This window comes from Crotalus tigris, unplaced genomic scaffold (assembly GCF_016545835.1).
Source record: "Crotalus tigris isolate CLP2741 ecotype Arizona unplaced genomic scaffold, ASM1654583v1 scf7180000020588.15403103151:6194809, whole genome shotgun sequence".
NCBI classification, from domain to species: Eukaryota; Metazoa; Chordata; class Lepidosauria; order Squamata; family Viperidae; genus Crotalus; species Crotalus tigris.
The window spans coordinates 4,555,001-4,581,316 of record NW_024098092.1 but is presented as its reverse complement, the minus strand read 5'-3'; the positions used below and the strand labels follow the sequence as shown (position 1 = coordinate 4,581,316).

The 26,316-nt window shown below is 47.1% G+C and overlaps 1 protein-coding gene across 8 annotated transcripts in view; it reads right to left on the bottom strand.

Annotated features, from left to right (window-relative positions):
- The window catches only part of PRDM16 (PR/SET domain 16), a 217,813-nt gene that overhangs the window by 5,849 nt on the left and 185,648 nt on the right, over positions 1-26,316 (bottom strand). For 4 of the 8 annotated variants that reach the window (XM_039367816.1, XM_039367811.1, XM_039367817.1 and 1 more), the window contains exons 4-12: positions 13,039-13,173; positions 10,482-10,584; positions 9,992-10,193; positions 9,592-9,739; positions 9,223-9,376; positions 7,479-8,880; positions 6,450-6,537; positions 3,440-3,612; positions 2,569-2,646 (exon numbers count right to left, since the gene is read on the bottom strand). In XM_039367816.1, the coding sequence (XP_039223750.1) occupies positions 2,569-2,646; positions 3,440-3,612; positions 6,450-6,537; positions 7,479-8,880; positions 9,223-9,376; positions 9,592-9,739; positions 9,992-10,193; positions 10,482-10,584; positions 13,039-13,173 (2,483 nt within the window). Of the gene's footprint in view, positions 1-2,568; positions 2,647-3,439; positions 3,613-6,449; positions 6,538-7,478; positions 8,881-9,222; positions 9,377-9,591; positions 9,740-9,991; positions 10,194-10,481; positions 10,585-13,038; positions 13,174-13,382; positions 13,430-26,316 lie in introns of those variants that run through there. The other 4 variants (XM_039367818.1, XM_039367812.1, XM_039367813.1 and 1 more) reach the window with 4 other exon arrangements.

Here is a 26,316-nt window from a genome sequence, read left to right as displayed (position 1 = left end):
GGGGGGTCACATCACCTTGCCTGCCCACCCTATGAAACATCGTCCCCTTTAAAAGACTCCTCCAGGGCTTGGGGGGGGCTGGGGGGAGGAGAGAGAAGGTTTAAGGAAAAATTAAGGGCTGCAGGTCCTTTGACTTTGCTCAAGAGGGCAGCACTGAGACACGTAAAGAGGGGATTAAAAATGGCAGACTCAGTTCGACCCACATCTAGCGCTCTTTGGAGCCAAGACAATGCATTCAAATCCATCCAAATGTTGCTTTTTCTTTCTTTCCTCTTTTTTTCCTTCTTCATTTTTTCTTTCCCATTCCTTCCCTTTTTATTCTTCCTGCCTTCCTTCCCTCTCTTCCCCCTTTCCTCCCTCCCTCCCTCTCCCTTCTTTCAGTTTTCCTTTTTTCCACTTTTCTTTATTCTTCTCCATTCCCTTCCTCCTCCTTCTTCCTTTTTCCTCCTCCCTTTCTTTCCCCTGCCTTCCCCTTTTCTCCTTTTTTATTCTTCCTTCCTTTTCTCTCTTCCCTCTTCCCTCCCTCCCTCTTTCCTTTTTTCATCTTTCTTTTTCTTCTTTCTTCCTTGCTTCCTCCTTTTCTTCCTTCCCTATCTCCCTTTCTTTAATCTCCCTCCCTCTCTTTCTTTCTTTCTTTCTTTCTTTCTTTCTTTCTTTCTTTCTTTCTTTCTTTCTTTTTCTTTCTTTCTTTCTTTCGTCAGGATTCTACACTGTGCATTGGGTGCATGCTTTCCAAATGCACAAAAGTTAGAAACACAGCAGCTCTCCAAAAACATCTTTATTATTTTTGGAACCGGCAGAGATACCTTTCTAAAACTCTCTTCCCAAAGGGGGGGGTGTTGAGTGGAATGAGCTCATAAACTGAGAAATGAGAACGGATTACTGTGCCAAATATTACCTCCCCTTAAAAGAAATACTGCCCATTGCTTAGGATGGTCCCATAAACACCCCCCACCATATTTCTCTCCCCCCCCATCCTGCGTCTCTTTTGTTCTCTAACAATAGTTCTTTTTTCTTTCCTTTGCACACAAAAACAGACAGAATCTCCAGTTTGCTGCTCAAGAGAAATGGGTTAGGCTTAGATTTAGAACCCTATCTTGGTTTCCATCCGTGGTCGAGGCAAACGGACGATCCATTTTTTTTTTAAAAAAAGCAAATTGTCAAGTTATCCTTATTTATGATCAATACCGGTCTCTCTGTGTGGAGAGAGGCTGCGTTCGCCTCTATTTGGGAGATGGAAGTCAAGAATCGGAATCCGGATTTTAAATCGGGGGTCCAGGCTGAACGCCACCCGGATCGTTTATTTGACTCCCGACCAAAGTTAAAAACGCAGCAGTGGAGTTATATGCCCGGCTATTTGGAAGCTGGTCAAGATTTCAAGGGGGGGGGGCGAGGAGGGCACCGTCCCAAGCCACGATGGTTCTTACAGCAAAAAGTAGCAGTAGCAGCCGGAAGTGGAAAAGAAAATCGAATGCAGCTTAATTAAATCTGGATTCAGCCTCCAATTAAGACGGCTGCTTTTCACCTTTTCGTTGTTCTGATTAAAGGGATTGCCGAGAAGATGGTTTTGGCAACCTTGGGCAAGAGAGCAGCACCATCAGCTATGCCACGCTGGCTAAAAGGAGCTTTGCTTTCTTTCTTTCTTTCTTTCTTTCTTTCTTTCTTTCTTTCTTTCTTTCTTTCTTTCTTTCTTTCTTTCTTTCTTTCCTTCTTCTTCTTCTTCTTCTTCTTCTTCTTCTTCTTCTTCTTCTTCTTCTTCTTCTTCTTCTTCTCCTCCTCCTCCTCCTCCTCCTCCTCCTCCTCCTCCTCTTACTAAAAGTAGGAGCTGAAGTCAGAGGAATGTATTGGCAAAAAGTCTGCCGCTTCTCCTGAGACGCTCAGCAAGACCATCCAGAAGTCCAACCTTAAGCAGGAGAAGACCGGCCCAAATGTCTGTGTGTTTGTTTGTTTTTTAATTTTGCTAAATCTATATTAGAATCTCCCTTTTTTGGAAGAAAACTTGGCCTCGGGAAGCTGTGAGCTAGCCAGAGCGGGCCTAGGGAAGCTGGATGAGATGATTCTTGTTGGAAGGAAGGAGGGGAGGGAGGGAGGGAGGAAGAGTGGGAAGGAAGGAAGGAAGGAAAAGAAAAGAGGGAGGAAAAGGAAGGAAGGAAGGAAGGAAGGAAGGAAGGAAGGAAGGAAGGAAGGAAGGAAGGAAGGAAGGAAGGAAGGAAGGAAGGAAACTTCATGGAGAGATCTGGACTAGTATTGGGGGGAGTAAGATGGAGAGACAGTCTCTGGGCAAGTGAACCAACATGAACCAAGCAAGATGGCTGCTCTACTAACCGAACCTTCACACATTCTGCTCCAGAATAAACCTTCAAAAAGCAACTAAGGTAGACTGCCTCTCCCTCCGGAGGTTCTCTTTTGGCGGCGACTTCCCTGCTGTGGAACCAATGAGCAATTTAAACAACCAGTTCTACAGACAAATACGATGAATGAAACCGGTGTGAAATCCTTCTGGTTGATAAACTCCACAAATGGCAATTTGTTATTATTATTATTATTATTATTATTTTTAAAACTCACCGGTAAGGCTGTTCTCCTGTGTGTGTTCGGAGATGTCTGGTGAGGTTGGCCGAACGCGGAAAGATTTTACCACAGTATCTAGAAAGCAAAAGAAATCCATCTGGGGTTTTTTTTGGTTGCGGTTTTTTTTTTGGCCCCTATTATTCCCTGTCCCTAAGTGAGCCACTGTAAGCCGAGGACGACCCTGTACATTCCCAACACATCTTTAGCAGAAATCCAGAAATTAGGTCTAATTTAACGTTATGTTCATCGGAAGCCCTGTAGGGGGGTTGGCTTTGGGCCCCTCTGCCGTATCAACACGGTCCTTGGACCTGCATGGCTGCCCACCAGAGATGATGATGATGGTGACAATAATAATAATAATAATAATAATAATAATAATAATAATAATAATAATAATAATAATGTTGGAAGGGACCTTGGAGGTCTTCTAGCCTGACCCCTTGCTCAAGCAGGAGACCCTAGACTATTTCAATCAATCAATCAGAATAGAGCTGGAAGGGACCTTGAAGGTCTTCTAGTCTAACCCCTGCTGACCCCCTGCTCAGGTAGGAGATCCTAGATTATTTCAATCAATCAATCAATCAATCAATCAATCAATCAATCAGAATAGAGCTGGAAGGGACCTTGGAGGTCTTCTAGTCCACCCCCTGCTCAGGCAGGAGAGCCTAGACCGTTTCAGACAGATCTTCCTTGACTTTTTCCAGCTGACCCAACGGGAAGGGGGGCGAGCAAGCAAGGAGAACGAGAAGACACTGATTTATCTCTAGGTTGTCCTCTCCTTCCAGCCTTGCTCTCCCAGGTCCGTCCCCCGTTATGGTCTGGTATCTCCCTCCCGCCTCTCTCTCCTCCCACTTTTTTTTTTTTTTACCTGCAGGTATAACGTTCTTTGCCCTTGCGCAAAATGGGGTCGGATAAAGTGGGAGGGGGCGACCGGAAGTTGAAGGGGTGGTGAGGGAGGGGCGGCAAGGGAGCCCCCCCGGCGTCTGTCTTCAGGGCAGCAAAACTCTCCAATTTCTCCGTCATGGTTTCGATGGCTGACATCTACAAGGGGAAAAGAAAGGACAACAGAAGAAAAACGATCCCCTCCTTCGGCCAAAGGCTACGTTTGGGGTCCGGTATTTGTCAGTTTAAGGGTAAGAAAGTGGGGGGGCTTGAGGGGAATCAGGCGCCGTTTCACAGAAGGGAGGGGAAGGGGTTTTAGAGATCATCCAGTCCAGCCGTTAATTGAACCCTTAAATCTGAGGCTGCCGTAACAGAGGGACAGAGCAGATATTTTAACACCACAAAATGTCCACCTCTGCCTATCCCAGGTCCTCGGGAAAGACGGGAGAGGTGGATAAAAAAGGCTAAATCGATCTGGTGGACCGTGCGATGGATCCTGCCCGTGATGATGATGGGTTGAAGAAGATGAGGTTGTGATGAGGATGAGGATGGGGAAGGAGGAGAAGAAGGGAAAAGAGAGAAGGAGAAGAGAGAAGGGAGAGATGGAGGAGAAGGCGAAGAGGAGGAGGAAGAATAAGGAGGAGGAGGAGAAGAAGGAAGAGAAAGGATATGGAGAAGGAGAAGGAGGAAGGGAGATGGAGGAGGAGGAGGAAGAAGAAGGAGCAGGAGAAGAAAAAGAAAGGAGAAGAAAGAAGGGAAATGGAGGAGAAGAGGAGGAGGAAGGAGAAGAAAGAAGGGAGAGGAGAAGGAGAAGAAAGAAGAAAGAAGGGAGGCAGAGCAGAAGGAGAAGAGGAGGAAGAAGGAGGAGAAGGAGAAGAAAGGTGGGAGATGGAGGAGAAGGAGAAGAGGAGGAAGAAGTAGAAGAAGGAGGAGAAGAAGAAGAAAGGAGAAGAGAGAAAGGAGATGGCGGAGGAGAAGGACTACAACACGAGGATGCCATTACGGGCTCTCTCTTAACCATCAGTTCTCCCCATTCAACACGGGGCGGGGGGTCATTTTTATCTCCAACCCCCCCCCCACAGTCCCAGCTCGGCCTTGCTATCTTCCTCTGCAGCCTTGGCGAATTATCAGCTGCTCCCGGAGCCGTTCTCCCCTGTTCTGACCCAGACAAATGCAGGATCTTCCTGGCCGGCCTGATCCACTGCGGGGCCCATTGAAAAAGGAAAATGGAGGGAAGTTATTAACTGAACTTTCCGGCCGGAGGCAAACAATGAAGTCACTAAGTTTAGCCTTGGGCTCCGCTCGGCTCCAGCCGTTCCCAAAAGATTCAGAATTGCTTCTCTTAAAAATAAATTAAAAAAAAAAAAAGGGCCCCGAGCCAATGGGGAAACCATGAGCTCCATAGGAAACGAGACCTTCAAAATGCAATTGAGATGGAGGCCAAAGATTTGGGCGCTGACACACTCCGGAGGCGCTTTCACTTGTGAAAGTTACTCTGGCAGGGTATCCCGGGTTTTTTTTTTTAATTATTCCCGATGAAGGAAGTTCCTAACTCTTGTTCCATTTCTCTGGAAGGGGACAAATTTCCTCCAGGGCTGATAGCATTTCCCTCTTCCTTGCTTTCTTTCGGAAAAAAAAAACAAGGCGCCTCCGCCATCGTAAGCAAAGGCTTTGGGCTTCTTGGCCTCCCCTTCTACAAGGGGAAGATCTCGTGGAGGTTTGGTAGAACAAAAGAGAGTCTGGAATTGTCCTCTTGCAGTTATGAGGTCCAGCCGGTCATAATTCCTCAACCCCAGCCAGCCGGTGTCAAAACGCTTTCTCCCTGACCATCCGCATGTGGTGGTCCTCTTTCTTCACCGTGAAATTCCTCCGTGGTTTCACTCCAAACTGCTCCAATGCCCAAAGTCACATCCCTTCAATGTCCTGTTCAGAGCTAGGGAGGAGATGCTGGACTGAGAAAGGGTCCGAGACCACGTCTTTGAGCCTTGTGTGGACTCAACGGTAGGGTGGTGACCTTGTCAACAAAGCCATGGCTTAGCCCAAGGAGCAACTTCATTCTCGGCGCTAGTTGGTCAAAGACGGAGATATTTGAAGACTAAGGTGTGAGCCTCTTGGGTGGTTGAACATTTTATGGTAGGTCAAAGTCTCTGGAAGCTTCTGGGGTGAGAAGAGGAAGGTCTTCCAAGAAAAACAAGGAAGTCTAGTTGCCTCGTGGGAAAAAAAAGCATCTTTGGGACAATCGCAACCAGGATGATGGAGAATCTCCATAAACATTTGGGGAGCAACGTCTTGCATGTGGAGCTCTCCACGGTGCTGAAAATTGGTTCCATCGGATAGGCCAGAGGTCCCCAACCTTTTGGGCACCAGGGACCGATTCTGTGGAGGGGTTTTTCCACGGACCGGAGGGGGTGTGGTTTTGTGTGCTGCCTGCATCCTGTGGATGGGGCTTTGCTTGTTTGTGTGGACCGGATGCTGGCATGACATGGCCCAGTACTGGCCCACGGACCAGGGACTGGAGACCCCTTGGATAGACTACCTGATCACCAGGAAGACCCTACTCAAACACCGAGCAGCTGCCAGCCTTCTCAGGTAGACCAGACAAGAAGCCGACAGATTCTACTTTATTGTAAGGCCACATTAATAAAATCTGCCAAGTCCGAATGTGTGTGTCTTTTTACAGCGATGTGGTTGTGGGCTCCCCGCTCCCTTATCTGATCCTTCCCTAAGCAGCAACTCTTTCCTCCCTTCTCCCAAGGTCATTCCCACCTGCCGCTACATCAGGAGAGCGAGCTTCTGTTCACACAACCAGTTTTGAACAAGCCTGGATGGCAACAGACTTAGTTTGATTAACTTTTGAGGAAGAAGCTTAATGTCCTGGGTGGACCTAAGGGCATTTGATCAGTTTACAGTTCAGAAAAACCGGCTGATTTGGTGACTAGCTTGTGCACAATGAAGGCTGTTCTGGGACACTGGCTAGGCAATGTTTCTGGTCTTACCTGAGGGTGGTAAAGCAGCGGTGAAGGTCTCAGATATTTCTCCTTGAGTGCTCCAACTGAGTCAGCCACCTTCCGCTTCTCCACCCTGCTGGACAACAAGACAGAGGGTTACATACCTCACAGAAGGAAACTCAAGATTCTCCTTTGTATCCTTTTGAAAAAAAAGGAGAACGGTCCAATATATCCTTTGAGGAGATACAAGCTATCATTCAAGGTTCTTTTCAAGCTTATTGTCCCAAGTAAAGAACGGCCTACAGGGAAATCAAGCATTCTTGGGTCAACCCAACTGATATCTTATTTCAACGTTCTTCTGCTAGATCACATTCCAGAAAGGGAGGTCCTCTCTGGATTCCCCAGCCATGATGAGAAATTGGAAGATCATGAGAAGAACGGTGACCTAGCTTCATCTTTTAGAGATAGTGAGTAGCTGCTTCACCTTCAGAAGTTGTGTTCTTTCCGTGAGTGAGAGACATTAAAGAGTACACTGGTGGGTTGATATGAAATTCTGGATCTCTAAGGGGCACTTTCATTTCAGAGGTGGCCGTGGAATTGTGGTTCGCCTTTGTCATGGCCCTACAATTCCCATCATGCCTCTAGCCCAGGGATGTTGTGTATGTGTATTATAATTATTCCTGATGACCGTGCCTACTTTTGCAGGCTGAGTCAACCTTCTGCCCAGGAGCTAAGCTCTGTTACGGCTCACAAGACAAGTCTCAAAGAAGCTAATATGGAAGGACTCATGAAAGATGCTGAGGTGGGCCACCTCAGCTCCACAGTAGAAGAATATATGGAAAAGGTTACACTGTACATTGTGATCCTGCCAATAACCACAATTTTAATGATGTGAGTGGCCTGAATATCTATCCATCCATCCATCCATCCATCCATCCATTAATCCATCCATCAATCCATCCATATAACCGTGAGTTAGGCAGTCTCTTATCTGACCAGTTTTATCCATTCCATCCCTCAAAGTCTTTCCCACAGACAATCACAACAACACACCATCAAGGCTGAGAATGTTAATACCTGTAGATGGGGTCCATGAAGAAAGGGGAGGGCTTAGCGTAATGCAGGGAAGGTTGAGGAAGCATCTGAGCTTCAGTCATCTTCGGGATCCCGTCGCTGGCCACCAGCTTCCTCTCACCGTAGACGTGGTTCTTTCGGGAATCCCGACTCCCGTTATGACTGGCCCGGATGCGGCTGCTGATGGTGAGATCTAGAGGCTGTTCCTCGCCGGCGTGGCGGGCGGGCAGGACTTGGGCCACTTTGCTCTCTTTCGGCTTGGTGGTAAGGTCGAAGGGCGACTCCAAGCAGGGCCCGCCGATTTTGTGCAGGTCCCGGGGCGACTTTGGTTCGGCTTTGACCATCAAACTGTGGTTGAGGGTTCGCTCCGTGAAAGGGTAGACCGAGTGGGAGAAGTTGGGAAGGAACTGGAAGGGAAACATGGAATGATAGGGAAGAGTCCCCATTTTTTTCTCTTGCATACCCATAAATCCGGGCCCAAAGTATTTCTCGGCAATCGAAGCGATGGCCTTGATGGAATCGTTCGCGGCCCCCATCATCGGGAGCAGCTGATCCTCGGGCGGAGGGAAGAATGTGTGCTGGGAGTAGAAGATGGGGAGATCGCTCATGTTGTTGGCAGAACTGGTGGGGACCGAACCGCTCCCAAAATCCGGCTTGCTCTCCCCAGCTTTGCTTTTCTCCTTCATTTTATCCTGCTCACTCTCCGCGTCGCTCTCTAAGTCCGAGCCTGTGCCGGTGGTGGTCTCCAGATCGGTGCCCGTCGTAGTGTTGACGTCCTCAAAGTCACTGGCGTCTGACAAGTCACTAGTCCTGGCTTTGAGCTTCTCCAAGTAGGAGTTCCCCAAAGGGGTGCTGTTGAACCTCTCCTCCACAGGTAGCGGGTGGCTGCTGTTGCTGATGGCGGACATCAGCGGGAGCGGAGAGTGGCCGAGAGGGCTGGGGAGTTTGGCCTCTTGGGTGTGGTTGATGGGGCTCTTGAGCAGGGGTGTGGGGGGCAAGAGAGGCGGCCTCGGGTACAGCGAGGGAGGGAAGATACCTGGAAACCCAGGGGCGAGAGCCGGGAACGCAGGGGGAGCAGGCGAGAACGGGAGTGCTCCCGGGTGTGGCCGGGAGGGGAAGTACTCGCCGAAGCCGAGTCCGGCATGATTGAGGTTGGGCGATGCCTTAGACTTGTCCATCATGGAGCTGGGCGTCAGAGGCAAACCTGGTGCAAAAAGGCCTCCGGGGTTGTAGTGGTTCTTGCCTTCGCAGAACCGCCGGTGTTTGTTGAGCGAGGAGGTGGTGCTGAACATCTGCCCACAGTCCTTGCATTTGATCTGAGTCCGGCAGTCGGCGTGCATGCGCTTGTGTCGGCAGAGGTTGGAGAACTGCGTGTAGGATTTGTGGCAGACCTCGCCTAAAGCATCAACAGAAACCAAAAGACCGAAACCCAGTATGAAATTAATATGACAGAACCGGTCAGACGCGAGAGAAAATTGGCGTTTTGGGGATTTTAACGGGGGATTGGAAAAACAAAAAGAGAGAGGAGCGGGAAAGGTTTTTAAACCAACGGGAACCCAAGGGCGGCCTCAGAGAGACATGGATGACACCACAACGAAACACAAAAGAACACAGGGTTTGTTTCAAAGGTATGACCACAACCTACCGCCACAACTGAGCCCAAAATTTGATTGATAAACCAACCAACCAACCAATCAACATCCAGGGAATTTCCGTGCGGCAAGGCAGTGTGGCTGGGGCAACTTACATATGAAAGGCTTCACAGTGCTGTGGATGTGCTTGTGTTGTTTGAGGCCGGAAGAGGTGGCGAAGGTCTTCCCGCAGTCTGGGCAAGCGTGCGCCCGCGCGCCGACGTGCTGAGAGCGAATGTGCCTTTGGAGATTGCTGGGGTCCGTGAAAACCTGCGGGGAAGGCAAACAGGATACCTCTTGAGCGTCTGGAGTAAGACACAATGCCATTTCCTTGTAGGGAATCTGGTGTGTGTTTGTGTGGCATTTGTGTTGATTTGTTTCGACAGCAGAACCTCGGGAGAGAGAGAGAGATGTCCACCTCTTTGACCACCGGCCTAACCTGCCAGAATTTTAAACAAGGGCCCGCCCACCCCGAGGGCCGTTACCTTCACGCAATTTTCACACTCAAATCTTTTGCCACTGTCATGTGACATCTGGTGACGGATCAAGTTGGACTTCCAGTTGAAGGCCTTGGGACACTGGTCACACTTGTATTCCCTTTCTTCCGTGTGGATGATCATGTGCTGTTCCAAGCTGTGGGAGAAGAAGAATGAGGGAAAATAACGAGAGTCGGAAGGGACCCTGGAGGTCTTCTAGTCCAACCCCTCTCCCTGCTCAAGCAGGAGAACCTAGAGCATCTTTGGAGGGATGCCATCACCTGTACTCAAGATTTAGGCCTGTGTTTTTCAACCTTGCTGGCTGGGGAATTCTGGAAGTTGGGGCCCACCCCTCTGAAAGCTGTCAAGTTTGCAAAACCCTGATCTTTGGGATCCCCCCCCCCATCACCTGTACTTGTTCGGAAACATCCTTTCACAGTCTTTGCATTCGTGGACCGGTTCGTCCTCCATCCCTCCTTCCTGCTTGATCTCCTCCGTCAGGGACTCGTACAGAGATCCGACGGCATGGCAGGAATATTTCTTATGCCGCCTCATCTCCATTTTCGACTGGAAGAGCTCGTCACAGTCCTCGCAACGGAATGTGTGAACTTCTGGAGACAAAGCAGAGACCCCCCCCCCCTAGTTATAGAGGGCAGCCATGCTGGACATCTTGGTAGCCAAGAGCCAGACAGGGGGAATTGCCAAAGTCCCAAGGCAACATCTGGCAGGTTGCTAGGATGGCTTCCTGCTTCGTGGTTGCAAGTCGGGCCAGATGTTTCTCAGGCCCCAGTGACGTGTTCTGATGTCACGAGGGTCCAAAAGAAACCACCTGCGTTTTTGTATCTTGGAACGCGAAGGCTTTGCATTGGGGGGGGGAAACGAGAGGAAACGGACCTCACCTTCCAAATTGGGCGGCAGGTTTTCAGCAGACAAGGTTCCTTCTTTCGCGTACATCAGCAGCTCTTCTCCCGGCTCTGTTTCTCTAATAACTTTATAATAAATCTAGACAAGGAAAAAGAGAGAGGGGGGGGGACAGAAAGGGAGGGAGGGAGGGAAAAAGGGGGTAGAGGAGAGAAATTAAACATAGGAGCTACCTGGGTGTCAAACGTTAGTTGAAATGAAAAAAAGAGGGTGATTCTGTTTATCACTTGATGGTGGATGGAGATACTGTCCTACCTACCTTCCTTCCTTCCTTCCTTCCTTCCTTCCTTCCTTCCTTCCTTCCTTCTTTTCCTTCCTTCTTTCCTTCCTTCTTTTCCTTCCTTCCCTTTTTCTCCTTCTATCCTCTTTTTCTCCCTTCCTTTCCTTCCTTCCTTTCCTTCCCTTTTTCTCCTTCTGTCCTTCTCTTTTTCTCCTTCCTTCTTTTCCTTCCTTCCTTCCCTTTTTCTCCTTCTGTCTTCTTTTTCTCCTTCCTTCCCTTTTTTCCTTTCCTTCCTTCCTTCCTTTCCTTCCTTCCTTTCCTTCCCTTTTTCTCCTTCTGTCCTTCTCTTTTTCTCCTTCCTTCCTTCCTTCCTTCCTTCCTTCCTTCCTTCCTTCCTTCCTTCCTTCCTTCCTTCCTTCTTTCCCCCTCCTCCTCTCCCTTCTCCACATCCCTTTCCTTTCCTCCTTCTCCCTTTCTCTCTCCCTTCCTTTTGTATTTTACCCAACTATATCCAAAATATACTCCCACCCAACCATGGAAAACATTCCGGAAAAAATGTCCCTTTGGTGCAGGAAGGCCCACTGATGAATTTCGCCGAATTGCCCCCACCCATGGGTTTAAACTCCAGCCCAGATCTACTCAACTCTCTTCCTAAATTTTAAATGCTCCAGGTGGTCACCTCTTCCTTCCTCCCATACGGCAGCCCGCCCGAACATCATCCCCAGAGCCTCAACTACAAATCCCATCCCTCTCAGGAAGTCAAATGTCCTAATGGCAGCCATTCAGCCTCGGCTCTTCGTCTGCTCCAAACAGGTCGTGAAAAATCCATCATTTTTTTTTTTTTTTTGGTGGTGGTGTTGCTTGACTTTGCCTCAAATCTGGTTTTAGGCTGAATGCACACATATTTCACTTTTAAAGAAAGATTCATTCAGGGTATATAATACATCCCATCCTGCAGCAAACAGAAAGAACAGTATTCCATTTAACTTCTCTCCCCCACCCCGTTATAGGCACAAAACTCTTATTGTTTCTTCCTGATTTCTGTTTACTTTTTTTTTTTTTTTACCCCTTCTTCTTTAAAGCCAATACATTTTGGCACATCTTTCCCGATACAGCCAAACAGTCTGTCAAATATTAACTTAATAGATGGAAAAATCTGGCCAGTGAGACTTAAAAGATTTTTAAAAAGCTCTCCCTGGTGACATTGTACGATATACGTTTGTACGATATACATTTTTTTTCTTTCTTTCTTTGGGGGGGAAAAGCCTGACGTTTGGGGGTTCTCCCACTAGAGGGCAGAGTTTACCAGTTAAAGCTGAATTTGAGGCTAAAGGGCCAGCTACTGAAATAAAGCTTGCATTTTCTCTCTCTCTTTTTTTCTTCTTCTCTTTTTTCATCTCCTAACAACTCAGGGATATCTTTAGTTAGATTTATTCCTCGAGCAATTGCCTGTACATTCATGATAGAAGACCAATTTTTCTAAAAACTGTTGCACTATCAATGAACCTCACTTACTACTGTTATTGTTACCGTATTTTCTGGCGTATAGGATGACTCGGCGTATAAGACGATCCCCGATTTCGGAGACGATTTGCATGCTTTCGAAAGTCGTCTTATACGCCGGAAAATACGATATTTTCTTCTTCTTCTTCTCCTCCTCCTACTTCTACTTCTACTTCTTCTTGTTTCTCCATTTCTCCTTCTCCTTCTCCTCCTCCTTTTTCTTTTTCTTCTTCTTCTCCTACTTCTCCTCCTCCTCTTTCTTCTTCTTCTTCTTCTTCTTCTTCTTCTTCTTCTTCTTCTTCTTCTTCTTCTTCTTCTTCTTCTTCTTCTTCTTCTTCTTCTTCTTCTTCTTCTTCTTCTCCTTCTCCTCCTTCTTCTTCTTCTTTTCTTCTTCTTCTTTCTTATGGGCCCAATATTATTATTATTATACAATTTATTGATCCGGCTGAATGTGGGATTATGGAACAGATAATCCGAGTGTGTCCTGAGAAGTATTGTATTTTGAGGATTACTTTTTGAAATGAACTGTCCTTTTTATAACCTTAAAAAAGAGTACAATACGCATTTTCCCCTCTGGAGTTTAAATATGTGTAAAATATATTTCCAAAAAAGAGGCCTTCCTATAAGAGTTGTAAATAAATTTTCTACCCCACTTCATCAAGCATGGTTCACATTCAACCCTATTTGGTGATTTCTGCCAATGGTAGCTCTGCCAGTAAATCCTGGTTAAACAAACCAGGATGTAGCTCAATGTGTGAGCCGCATTGTGTGTATGCTTGGGCCCCGGGGAGTACACGCACAAAAGTTCATACCTGGTCATTAATGGGACACACCACTAAATTTTGTTCTTCGCTCGAACGAGCGACCCGGATATATTTCAACCAGTTCCCGCTGGACGTTGGGTTGGCATCCATGCAGAATTTGCTGAGGTCCAGCTCCTCGCCAATCTGCAAGAGAGGATTGTGGGAGGTTGAGATGAGAAGAAATCCAGAAGGAATTTCTGTTCAGGGAAGGGAGACCAAGAGAGAGAGATAACTGTAGGCAAGTCAGCAGCAGGAACATCCCAACTTTTGCAGGAAGCTTTGGAACCATCAAACCCAACTTGGAAGACCTCTAGCAGGACCTAAGACCTGAAGATCTTCTTGGAGCATCTTACCAACCCATCGAGGGGCGACCACAAGCCGGGAGAAATCAAGAGACCTTCTGGAAAGCGACTTGTTCAACTTTCCCCAAAACGAGAGGTGAGGGAATGTAGGTTTCTTCACACAGTGTCACAAAAGGAGTGAAAGAGATTCTTTGGGGGGGGGGGGAAACTGTCCTTCTAGAAAGGCAGGCGGATATTCTCAAGTGCACGGCTAACTTTCCCAGCTTGATTACAGGAAGGGCTACTGAATAAAAAAAAATCCCGAGGAACACAATGCACGGAGCGACGGGGAGCTGATTGGCAAGTTCAGAAAGTCGGAGGCACGGATGTCAACCTAGGAGGTCACACACACACACACACACACACACCCTTTTCGAACCGATCTCCGAGGTTCAGCAAACTGCAAAACCGGGTCAAAAAAAAATCGACTCTGGGAAAGGAAAGCAATTCTTTGTGGGCTTGGAAGTCCACGAAATGTGTGTTCTGAAAATTCCTAATCATCTGTTCCCAGCACCAGAACTGACTTTGCCCTCGGGCAGCCTCGGATCTACCCTTCCTTCCAGTTTTGAAGTATAACAAACAGATGGGTCCCCTTGCCTAGGAGAACTGTTCAGCTTAGAGCAAGGCTGTCTCAATTGTCTTCTGAGGCTAAATATCTGGTAAGTGTTCCTCATACATCTTAGAACATAGAGTATGGGATATTACGATTGGAAGGGGCCTTGAGAAGAAGCAGGAGGAGGAGGGTGAAGAAGAAGAAGAAGAAGAAGAAGAAGAAGAAGAAGAAGAAGAAGAAGAAGAAGAAGAAGAAGAAGAAGAAGAAGAAGAAGAAAGAGGAGGAGGAGGAGGAGGAGGAGGAGGAGGAGGAGGAGGAGAGGGGGTGAAGAAGAAGAAGAAAAAGGAAAAGAAGAAGAAGAGGAGGAGGAAGAGGAGGAGGGTGGAGAAGAAGAAGAAGAAGAAGAAGAAGAGGAGGAGGAGGAGGAGGATGAAGAAGAAGAAGAAGAAAAGGGAAAAGGAAAAGAAGAGGAGGAAGAGGAGGAGGAGGAGGGTGGAGAAGAAGAAGAAGAAGAAGAAGAAGAAGAAGAAGAAGAAGAAGAAGAAGAAGAAGAAGAAGAAGAAGAAGAAGAAGAAGAAGAAGAAGAAGAAGAAGAAGAAAACTCTTCAGCTTATAGCGAGGCTGTCCCAATCATCTTCTGAGACTCAAATATCTGGTAACTGTTCCTCAGCCATCTTAGAACATAGTATGGGTTGATAGAGCTGGAAAGGGCCTTGGAGGTCTTCTAACCCAACCTCTAGCCCAAGCAGAGACCATTTCAGACAAAGCACTGTCCAATCTCTGCCTGGGAGGATCTGTTGACCAAACTCCTAACCAATGATGCTTGTCAGAAGGTCGCCAAAGGGAGTCAAAAAGCGTTGAGCATATACCAAATTCCATGAGTTTCAAAGTGGTGGAGGAGCAAGCAAATGGATAAATCCACTAAATATACGCCCGGGAAGGCAAACCACCAAGGTGTCCCAAGCAGCCTTTTCCGACATTCCTCTTCTGACCGAGCAGCGGGTCCCCTCCCTTCGCCATAACTGCCTTGCGAGCTTTCTCATCCCGCTACGTTCATAACCTGCAAATCTCTCAAGCTGGGGAGACAGTCCCCCCACCCAAAACACCCCCTCCCCAAAAGGCGGCACCCGGCCACAGAGCGGTGTTTCTCGTTGCTGCAACAGTTTAGCTGGGCTTCTGTGGACCAGATGGAGCCGTTATCAAAAGCAGACCCTGGCCGCAGGTTGAATTCCCTGGCTAGGGAGCAGGCCCGGGCCTTTCGGCAGGGGCTTTTCCCCCCATAAATTTTTATAGCTTTCCAAGGATACATCACTCATAGGTTTTATGAGGCTTCGTCGCTCCCGCTCAAGCCGATATAAAAACACCAGTGGCCGCTGGGCTCCTACCCTGTTTCTCCAAATGTGGATTTTTATTTATTTTATTTGGGGGGGGGGCGGGGAGCGGGACCGACGCAGCTCCTGAAGGCTTCTGCTTACCCCAAACCTGGTTAAAAAGAGACAGATGTAAAGCAATGTCTGGTTCTTCTTTTCTTTTTTTTTTTTTCTTGGTTTAGAGTTACAAAATAGGTTTGGGGCATAAGAGGTTTGAAGCTATAAACTGCCCAGAGTGGATTGGATAATGAAATGGATGGGATCTAAATTAGATCGACAGACAGACAGACAGACAGACAGACAGACAGATAGACAGAAGAATGGACGGATGGATGGACGGACAATTGGATGGATGGATAGATAAACAGATAATGGATGATAGATAGATAGATAAATAGATAGAACATGGGTGGGTGGATAGACATAGATAAGATGATGGATGGATAGAAAATGGATGGATATATAGATGATGGATGGATGGATGGACAGACAATGGGTGTAGATGGATGAATGGATGGATAGATAGATAAAAAGATAATGGATGGTAGATAGATGATGGATGAATAGATAGATAAATAGAACATGGATGGATGGATAGATATAGATAGATGATAGATGGATGGATAGAAAATGGATGGATATATAGATAGATGGTAGATGGATGGGTGGGTGGGTGGATGGATAAATAGACAGATAATGGATGGATAGATAGATAGATGAACGGAATGGAACAGAATAGAACAGAACAGCAATAGCCCTCAAACTTATAGGCCACTTCACCGTGCTTCACAGCCCTCCCGATTTACAGAGTCAGCATATTTTCCCCAACAATCTGAGTCCTCGTTTTACCGAGGACCCGTCGTAAGTCCCTTTTATTCAGTGCCGCCTAACTCTGAACGGTCGTTAAACGAACGTGTAAGTCCTGTGAGCGAAAACGTTCGCTGTTGGAAACGGGAGGAATAAAGAGAGCTCCTTCGTCGTAGGACATCCCAGGCGAAGGGCAACCTGGTGGAGAATTTTTTCACCCATTGGGTCCCCCCCCCTTCGCTCCTTCCACCCCCTCTCGCGGCCTCATGGGCGCTTCCCCGTCCCTCGTCCCCACCCATGCAGGGTTTTTTCCCCCCCTTGCAAGACGCACAAAAGTGTCCTTTTTTAACGGCGTCGATCGGTTCCGAAAAAGGGGGCGACTTAGTAAGCCGAGAATATTTGGATAAACTCGTTCAGCCCCGGAGAAGGAAGAAAAGGTCTTTTGTCCATCCTGGGTGGGAGGGGAAGGGAGCGAAAAAAAAAGAGGGGTGGGGGGGTGTCGGGGGGGAGACACCCATTAGCCTGCCATGGGGTTCCTGGACGGGGTCCAATCCAAACTCGGCTTGGCATAGTGGGGAGGGGGGCTGGAAAAAAAAACAAGAAAAGAGAAGGAGGGTGTCTAATGAAGAATCTTTTTTTTCCTGGAGGGCTGAAGTGTTTTTGATTTATTTATTAAAATGCAGGCCCGACATCCTTCTGTGGGCTTGGATTCTATGGGGGGCAAAAAACGTTGCGCGCCTCGACAAAGGGGACTTTGTGTGCAAAAGGGAGCGAGGGGAGCGCAACCCCGATGGGAAAAAAAAATAAAAGCAAAAAAACAGGGGCTACCTGACAGTCAATTGAAGCCAGCCTGTCATGCAAATTTACTTTTTTCCCCCCCGGCCTAACGAGGAGGCCTTTGGATTTTGCTTTCTGCATTTATTTTATTTTATTTTAAGGGGAAAAAAAATTATCCCCTGGCCAAGCTCCAAGACCTGAAGCCAATTAAGAGCAAAAGATGAAGGCAAGGTCTCAGCCCAGCCAGGGTCTGTGTCTCCAGCCGTTGATGCACGGGTTCCCACTGGGAGGGTCCTCTCCCCTCTGAAATTGGGGATGTCTAGTTTAATGAAGGGAAGGACGAGGGGGGACAGGATAGCAGTCTTCCAGTATCTCAGGGGCTGCCCCGAAGAAGAGGGAGTCAAGCTATTTACCAAAGCACCTGAAGGCAGGACAAGAAGCAACAGATGGAAACTCATCAAGGAGAGAAGCAACCTAGAACTAAGGAGAAACTTCCTGACAGTGAGAACAATTAACCAGTGGAACAACCTGCCTCCAGAAGCGGTGAATGCTCCAACACTGGAAGTTTCGAAGAAAAGATTGGACAGCCACTTATCTGAACTGGTGTAGGGTTCCTGCCTGAGCAGGGGGTTGGACTAGAAGACCTCTGAGGTCCTTTCCAACTCAGTTATTCTGTTCTGTTCTGATTAGGGGACTGGAGGCGATAACATACGAATTGTAGGAATTGGGGATGTCTAGTTTAACGAAGAGAAGGACGAGGGGGGACATGATAGCAGTCTTCCAGTATCTCAGGGGCTGCCTCAAAGAAGACGGAGTCAAGCTGTTCTCCAAAGCACCCGAAGGCAGGACAAGAAGCGACGGATGGAAACTAACCAAGGAGAGAAGCAACCTGGAACTAAGGAGAAACTTCCTAACAGTTGGAACAATGAACCAGTGGAACAGCCTGCCTCCAGAAATTGTGGGTGCACCATGGAGAAAGGAGTTGACCCCGAACCGTTATTTTGAATCTCGCGTCGGTGCCAGGGCTCGCAAGATGGAGACCGGCGGACGAAACGGAAGAAAGGAAAGAAAGGAGAGGGAAGAGAAGGAAGACAAAGGATGAGAGGACAAGGAAGAGATTATGCCAAGTGGTTATTTCTCCCAAATTTCCAAACGTTGAGGGGGCGAGGCAGGACAAGAAGAATTAAGAATTAAGCACAAAAAATGACAACGCTGTCACGGTGCATGGGTGGCTTTGTGTGTGTGTGTGTGTGTGTGGGTCAATATCCCACCCTCTTGCTTTCTGCTGACTACAGAATAAGATTGTCCCAAACAATCCCGAGCATCATTGTCCCACGCACTCATCTCGCCTCATAAAAGACGATCTGTGTTCCTGAATGCGACATTGTGAGTCGAGACACTGGTCGGATTGTTGAGGCTGGATCTTCCCTGCACGTCAAACACAAAACAATTTCTTTCTCCGTCTTTTCTTCGCTGCGAGGAACACGAACCGATGGAAACTCTGCTCACCCCCCCATGTCCAACATATGATTTGTGGCTTTCTTCTGTTGTCTTCTTTGGGTGGGTGGGTGGGTGGGTGGGTGAGGGACATCCCTAACGCATCGGGTAACCTTCTGAAGATGTTCCGCTTTGGAAAAAGACGGGGACACCTTCGGGGTGGGTGGAAAAAGACAAACAAACGGAGAACTGAGGAGCTCTGTGTAGCAACTGGGAGATGATCGCCCAGGGCACCATGAATGTGGACTTCAAGAATGCGACTCAATCTCTCTCGCGTTGGCTGGTCCTTCTGCCCACCATGGGCGGCTCTTGCAGTGGCCTGGCTGTCATCCCAAGTCCTAAGAGGACGGGGAGATGTTTTGAAGGACAGCCGTGACAGCAAGAGGATCTTCGGGCCTCGGGGGTCCTGGGTCAGTGGACACTTAGGAAACACCAGGTGGAACTCCTTGTATAAGGATAGATGGGAGACGCGGGCTTGGTCTCCATCTGCCCATCCTGGAGGTTAGACAGGATAGCAGCGTTCCAAGATCTCAGGGGTTGCCACAAAGAAGACGGGGTCCACCTATTCTCCAAAGGACCTGAAGGCAGGACAAGAAGAAGCAACGGATGGAAGCCAATCAAGGAGAGGAGCAACCTAGAAGAACTAAGAAGAAATGTCCTGACATTGAGAACAATTAACCAGTGGAACGACCTGCCTCCAGAAGCTGTGGATGCTCCAACACTGGAAGTTTTTAAGGAGAGACTGGACAGCATAGTATAGAGTTTCCTGCCTGAGCAGGGGGTTGGACTAGAAGACCTCCAAGGTCCCTTCCAACTCTGTTATTCTATTCTATTCTATTCTATTCTATTCTATTCTATTCTATTCTATTCTATTCTATTCTATTCTATTCTATTCTATTCTATTCTATTCTTATTCTAGTCTAGCCTAGTCTAGTCTTGCCTATATTTCTATTCTATTCTATTCCTATTCTATTCTATTCTATTCTATTCTATTCTATTCTATTCTATTCTATTCTATTCTATTCTATTCTATTCTATTCTATTCTATTCTATTCTATTCTATTCTATTCTATTCTATTCTTAGTCTAGTCTAGCCTAGTCTAGTCTATATCTTCTATTCTATTCTATTCTATTCTATTCTATTCTATTCTATTCTATTCTATTCTATTCTATTCTATTCTATTCTATTCTATTCTATTCTATTCTATTCTATTCTAGTTCTGAGATTTCCAAAGCGGTCCTAGGATACATGAGCAGGAAGATCCGTGAAACAAAATGGCTAGCCAGAGTTGAAGACTGCAGGAAGTTTCTTTTGTTGAATTAAATCCTTGATCCACTTGGTCCATCATTGCTTAGGAGTTCGGTCAACAGATTGTCCCAGCTCCTGGGGGGGGGGTTTAAGAAGAAACTGGACCACCGTTTGTCTGAAATGGCACAGCGTCTCCTGCTTGGGCAGGGGGTTGGACTAGACCACCTCCAAGGTCCCTTCCAGCCCTGTGATTCTATCTATGTTCCAAGGAAGGGGAAGGGAAGGACAACCTTGATGAGGTTTATCAATAGGGACAGGGGGAAGAGGGGCTGGAATTCCAACTGGGAAGAAATTGCAAATAAAGATTTGTTACACATGCTATTCGTGTGAGGTAAGCAAGACCATCAGCAAGCATATAGTTTTGGGGGGGAATCTAGGATAAAACTGATTATAATGTTATGGAAATACGTTATGCGGGATCTCTGGGAAGGCAGAAGGCTGGGCTCATCTTCAAGTTACAAATGAGCAGCTCGGTTCTGCCGATTATGAAAATTGGGGGCTGCCTGCTTTCTCCCTCCCTCCCTCTCTTACACACAAGAACCGTGAATTTCGAAGGCTCAGCCTCAGGAACAGCTGATCCCGGGTTCAAATCCCCCCACCCATGAACACATCTGGGAGGAACGTCAACTCCCAGAATTTGCTAAGTTACTAAGGCTGATACACACTGGACTAGGTCTCTTTCCACTTTTCCAGGCTTCCTTCCTTCCTTCCTTCCTTCCTTCCTTCCTTCCTTCCTTCCTTCCTTCCTTCCTCCCTCCCTCCCTCTCCACCTCCTCCTCCCATCCTTGCCCCCGGGGCCCACCCCCCCTCCCAGCCCACTGGGTGGACATGCTTGGGCTCCTGACTGCTTTGACAGCCATGATTAATATCGCGTATTAGGAGATTCCAGTGGAAATATTTGAGGGCAAGCTGCGTTGTTTAGTTCTCATCAGCCGGTTGGGTCTACAGGCCTATTAAAAACAGCGGGGGGCTTGCAGACTTAATCACAAAGTCTGCGGCCGGGCGGAGAGGAGATGCTAGGCCAAGCCAGCCGGGACAAGCGCCAGTGGGCTGGCCTCTGAGCTCCACGCCGGCCCGGCCCTTCGGCAGATGGGTCTCCTGGGGGTCAGGTTTCATGCCTTGATCTCCATGGAATGGGCGCAGCTTCCGAGGGAGGGTCCTGTCTCACAGGGTCCTGGAAACAGGTTGGGGAGAGGAGGAGGAGGAGGAGGAGGAGGAGGCCAAGACACTTCCATGGCCCCCAACTTTTAGGGGTCAGATCACATGACCTGCTTTTTCCTTCCTTCCTTCCTTCCTTCCTTCCTTCCTTCCTTCCTTCCTTCCTTCCTTCCCACCCTTCCTCCATTTTGCCTTCCTTCCTTCCTCCTTCCCTCTCTCACCTTCCTTCCTCCCTCCCTCCCTCCCACCTTCCTTTCTTCTTTTCTTCCTTCCTTCCTTTCTCCTTCCTTCCCACCCTTCCTCCCTTTTGCCTTCCTTCCTTCCTTCCTTCCTTCCTCCTTCCCTCTCTCACCTTCCTCCCTTCCTCCCTCTCACCTCCCTCCCTCCCTCCCTCCCTCCCTCCCTTCCTTCCTTCCTTCCCTCCCTCCCTCCCTACCTCCCTCCCTCCCTCTATATCTACTTACTATAAATCCAAAAAAGTTTCCACATGATTAAAAAGGGCGCCCCCCCCCCTTCTGCTCATCTCTGGCTGTTGTAACAGATATTCTGAATTTTGAATTTGGGGTTTCAGACTCCTAGGGACCAAAAGGATGAAATTTGAGGGTCAGGAGAGATCGCAAAGGATGACCTTCTCCTAAGGACCATCTGCTGTGATTGTCAACCCGAGAGGCAGCTCCTTGCGAGGAAGAACAGCTGTTTTGTGTCTTGCCAACACACAACAGGGGCAATTCGCCTAACACTCTTCTTGTGTTTCAGCCGGAGCCGCAAATATGCACAACGTTAGTCAGGTTGATGCTTGGTAAGCAATTCTCTCTCCCTGGGATGGTTTTACTGTTAATATCCCCATGAAAATATCTGTCCTCTAGAACGATGCTCCTCAACTAAGCAAGACGGTGGTGGAACAAATTTTGCCCCGTTCGCTTTTGGCCCACATTGTTAAACAAATCACTGCAGCTGTCATTAACCCAGTTTGTTAAGCGAATCTGGCTTCCCCACTGCTCATCAGAAAGTCGCAAAAGCGGGATTGCATGACCCTAACCATCATAAGTACGAGTCAGTTGCCCGGCCTTTCATCATCTTAGCTGCTCTTCTCGACACGTTTTCCAAAGTCTGGACAATTTTTTCGGAACGTGGTGAACCAAAATTGGACGTAGACTTACTTAAGGCTTTATAAAGGCAGTTCACGAGATTTTGGTTTGGACCGAAAGAAATCAAAGCAGCTCCGAAATGTCTTCTCGGTGACATTCTAGACAGACCTTCGAGAGATTTTATTTTATTTTTTTTTTCATTTTTGGGGAGCGAAGAAGAAAATGGCCTTTTGGCGCACAGCGGGGTTAACGGTTAAGGTCAGCCCGTCTGTCCTCGGAGTCAGCAAAGGCTGAGAAGGCTGATGACCTCATTAAGAGATCGCAACCACTTCAATACTTCTTCTTTTTTTTTGGAACAACTTTTTAACACTCATCGTTTCCAGGACGCTTCCTTTTCTGACAACTTGCAGGCCCGGAAAACTTGACCCTCCTTATCTCCCGCCAAGGACCGTCCCTTGTTGGCAGAGAAACGGCAAAGACGCCTCGGAATTCACCTCGCAGACAAATTCACAGCCCACCACGGAGAGGGTCAACCCTTTCAAAGTCCAAAGAAGTTATAAAATATATGTATAAATATAAAGTTATATCGGGGTGGGGGGGTGGCTCTGCTTCCTCCTGCTTTCCCGAACAAGCCCTGATTGGACCTGCTACAATTCCAGAATAGTTACTGTAATTTTCCTGCAAAAAAACATCTCGTTATTCCCCTCCCTCGGCGCCTATTCAAAGGCTGATTTTTTGGGGGGGGCGTGCGGACAGAGTCGAATCCCTTTTAATTTTGCAAAAATGCAGCTTTTATCCCCTCGGCGTCGGAGGGGGAATGATGAGGTGCTCCTAAAAAGGTCCCTTTGATTATTGTTATTTTTTCTTCTTCTTTTTTTTTTTTAGGGGTGGGCGGAGGTGCAGCGTACAAAAAAACAATAAAATAAAATAAGGAATATATTGCTCATTTCCACCCATTATGCGTGGCCACTGAAAAGAAAGGTAGTCTTCGAACGGCGGGAGGCCAGCCCTACTTTACCGAGGTGAGGATCTGCTTCCAAAACCGGCTCCCATTTTTTTTTCTCTCTCCCCCCCCCCTCCAAAAGCTATATTGTGCGAGGAAAATGGCCCATTAAGGGTGGCAGAAGCTGTGCATTCTTTGCTGCAGGAACAAAAGGCAAACTCAGTGTGGAACTGAGTCATGCGTTCGAGTAAGAGATGGCTTTATGTCACTGCCGCGTACATTTTTTGTGGGGGGGGGAAGTGGGGAAACAATGTCCTCCTCCCCCCTTGCCAGCTGTAACCCTTTTGGCCTCCTCCTTTCCTTTCTCCCTCCCACCATCACAAATTGGCACCGGGCATCAATATTAACTTCACTTCAGCTGCTTTCTTCTCCTTCTTCTTCTTCTTCTTCTTCTTCTTCTTCTTCTTCTTCTTCTTCTTCTTCTTCTTCTTCTTCTTCTTCTTCTTCTTCTTCTTCTTCATTCTTCTTCTTCTTCTTCTTCTTCTTCTTCTTCTTCTTCTTCTTCTTCTTCTTCTTCTTCTTCTTCTTCTTCTTCTTCTTCTTCTTCTTCTTCTTCTTCTTCTTCTTCTTCTTCTTCTTCTTCTTCTTCTTCTTCTTCTTCTTCTTCTTCTTCTTCTTCTTCTTCTTTTTTCTCTTCCCGTCTTTTGGGCGGTTCGAGGCCTCGGTGCAATTGCTCAAAGCCCCGCGGGAAAGAAGGGGCCGGGGGCATGCGTGTGGTTGGGTGGGTGGGGGGGCCAAGAAATTAAGAAACAGATGTGCACCCCAGATCCTTCACCCTTCGGCGGGGGGGAGACATGCCCCCCGACATTTTCCCCAAATGAATGGAAGATGCTCCAGTACACAAAGGGGGGGGGTGTCCATTGTCTTCCTGGCTAACTCAATTTTCCGTGGAAGATTTTACAGACGCTCTAAGCCCCCCCCCCTTAGAAAGGAGCGTTTTGTTTTAAAGACCCTCGCTGTGCAATTTTGTGCCCCTCCACCATCAGAGGGGTGGGAAAGAAGAAGGGGTGGAAAATCAGGTGTATCTTGCACTAACCATATAAGATGTCCCCGACTTACGACCGTAATTGGCAATAATGGTCATAAACCACGAGCGTCGCAAAGCAAGTCAGCGCCTAACCGGGGCTTCTTCTTCTTCCAGTAAGGCTGAAGTCAAGCTGGTGGCCGTCAGGCAAACACTGTGACGGTGAAGTGAACGTCCTTAAGTGAGTCCACTGGATGAGCCCAGTTGCAACTTTGAACGGCCGCTAAAAGAGCGAGGCATCCGAGGAGCCCAATGTAAAAGAAAGCTCACTGTGACAGTTTTCTTAATATTGTGAAGATTGCGCTGGGCTTGAGGACGGTTTTTCACACTACGCAAAGTTGATTTCAAGGCAAAGAAAGATGATCAGGGGACTGGAGGCTAAAGCATATAAGGAACGGTTGCTGGAATTGGGGATGTCTAGTTTAAGGAAGAGAAGGACGAGGGGGGACATGATAGCAGTCTTCCAGTATCTCAGGGGCTGCCCCAAAGAAGAGGGAGTCAAGCTATTCTCCAAAGCCCCTGAAGGCAGGACAAGAAGCAATGGATGGAAACTAATCAAGAAGAGAAGCAACCTGGGATTAAGGAGAAACTTCCTGACAGTGAGAATAATTAACCAGTGGAACAACCTGCCTCCAGAAGCAGTAAATGCTCCAACACTGGAAGTTTTTAAGAAGAGACTGGACAGCCATTTGTCTGAAATGGTATAGGGTTTCCTGCCTGAGCAGGGGGTTGGACTCGATGACTTCCAAGGTCCCAACTTTATTATTATTATTATTATTATTATTATTATTATTATTATTATTATTATTATTATTATTATGGATCATCGCACAGTCAGCCAGATGTTCAGACTGGATTTATTATTATTATTATTATTATTATTATTATTATTATTATTATTATTATTATTATTATTATGCCCCATTGAACTTTTCCTTCTGCTAACTTTATCAAGAAGGGATCATTGGAGAGAGCATCGGCAAAGGTTACTCCCAAGATTAATCAACTCCGTTAACAGATTTACAGCAGTCGTTATCCGGCCTTCCGCTTCCTCCATCTACATTTCTGCTTTTTTTTTTTTGCTTTTCTCTCCCCCCCCCCCCCTTCTTCTTCTTCTTCTTTTTCCCTGAGACAAGAGTCCAATCTTTCTCTCTCTGTATTTTAAGAGTTGGGGAGTCAATCATGGGTGAAATAAATGGAAGGTATAAATTGACTCTGATAATAAACCCAGCGGACAAAGCTCCGGGATAAATCAGAGGTTCTGTTGAAGGTTGGAAAAAGGACTCAAAAGTGACCAGATTGGGGGTCCTTCCACTTTGCTGCCCCCCCCCATGCAAGAAGGCTGGTAAAAGAGAGGTAGAAGGAGAACAACAGGAAGATGGGTCTTGACTTTAGAATAGAACAGAACAGAATAGAAATAATGGATAGAATAGAATAGAATAGAATAGAATAGAATAGAACAGAATAGAATAGAATAGAACAGAACAGAACAGAATAGAATAGAATTACAGAATAGAATGGAATAGAATGAATAAAAGAATAGAATGAATAACAGAATAGAATAGAATTACAGAATAGAATAGAATAGAATAGAATAGAATAGAATAGAATAGAATAGAATAGAATAGAACAGAACAGAACAGAACAGAATAGAAATAAAGAATAGAATACTAAAAAAGGAAAGGAAAGGAATCGTATGCACTATACTTGACTTACAACAGTTCAATTAGTGTCTGTTCAAAGTTACAATGGCATTTAGGACCATTGTAAATTTTTCACACTTATGACCGCGGAAGTTTCCCCCTGGTCCGGTGATCAAAATTCAGACGCTTGGCAACGGGTTCGTATTCAGCACTAAAATCAGTAACAAACCCCCCCAGGAGACTTTCCGAACTTCAACTTCCAAATCCAATCATTTTCCACGAAAGCGGACGAGAAACGCTAAGATACAAAGGTGCAGAATCCAGGTCTTTCTTCAGCGGATCTTTAGAGGGTTTTTTTTTTCTCTCCTTCCCCACTTAATAACTATAATAAATCCAATCACAATAAACGGGCTACCCCCCCCTCCTAGCTAGGCGTCTTCCCATCTCCTTCCCCCCCCCCAAACCCCCAAATCTCAGCTGCTTCAGGAGTTTGCGTTTGCTCTCTGATGACATCCCCCCCGGCTATTAATTTCATAAAAGATCACGGTTCCTCCAGATGCTCTTTAAAGGAAACACGTCTCGGGAGGATGAGAACGTTTAGTTAATAATTTAACACCGGGGCTGTCTGCCGCTTTTGCCCAGTCCCTTTTTTCCCCCTCCCGACCCCAAAACGGGATCGATGGGACAAACAATTGGCTAATAGAAGTTCCTGCAGGG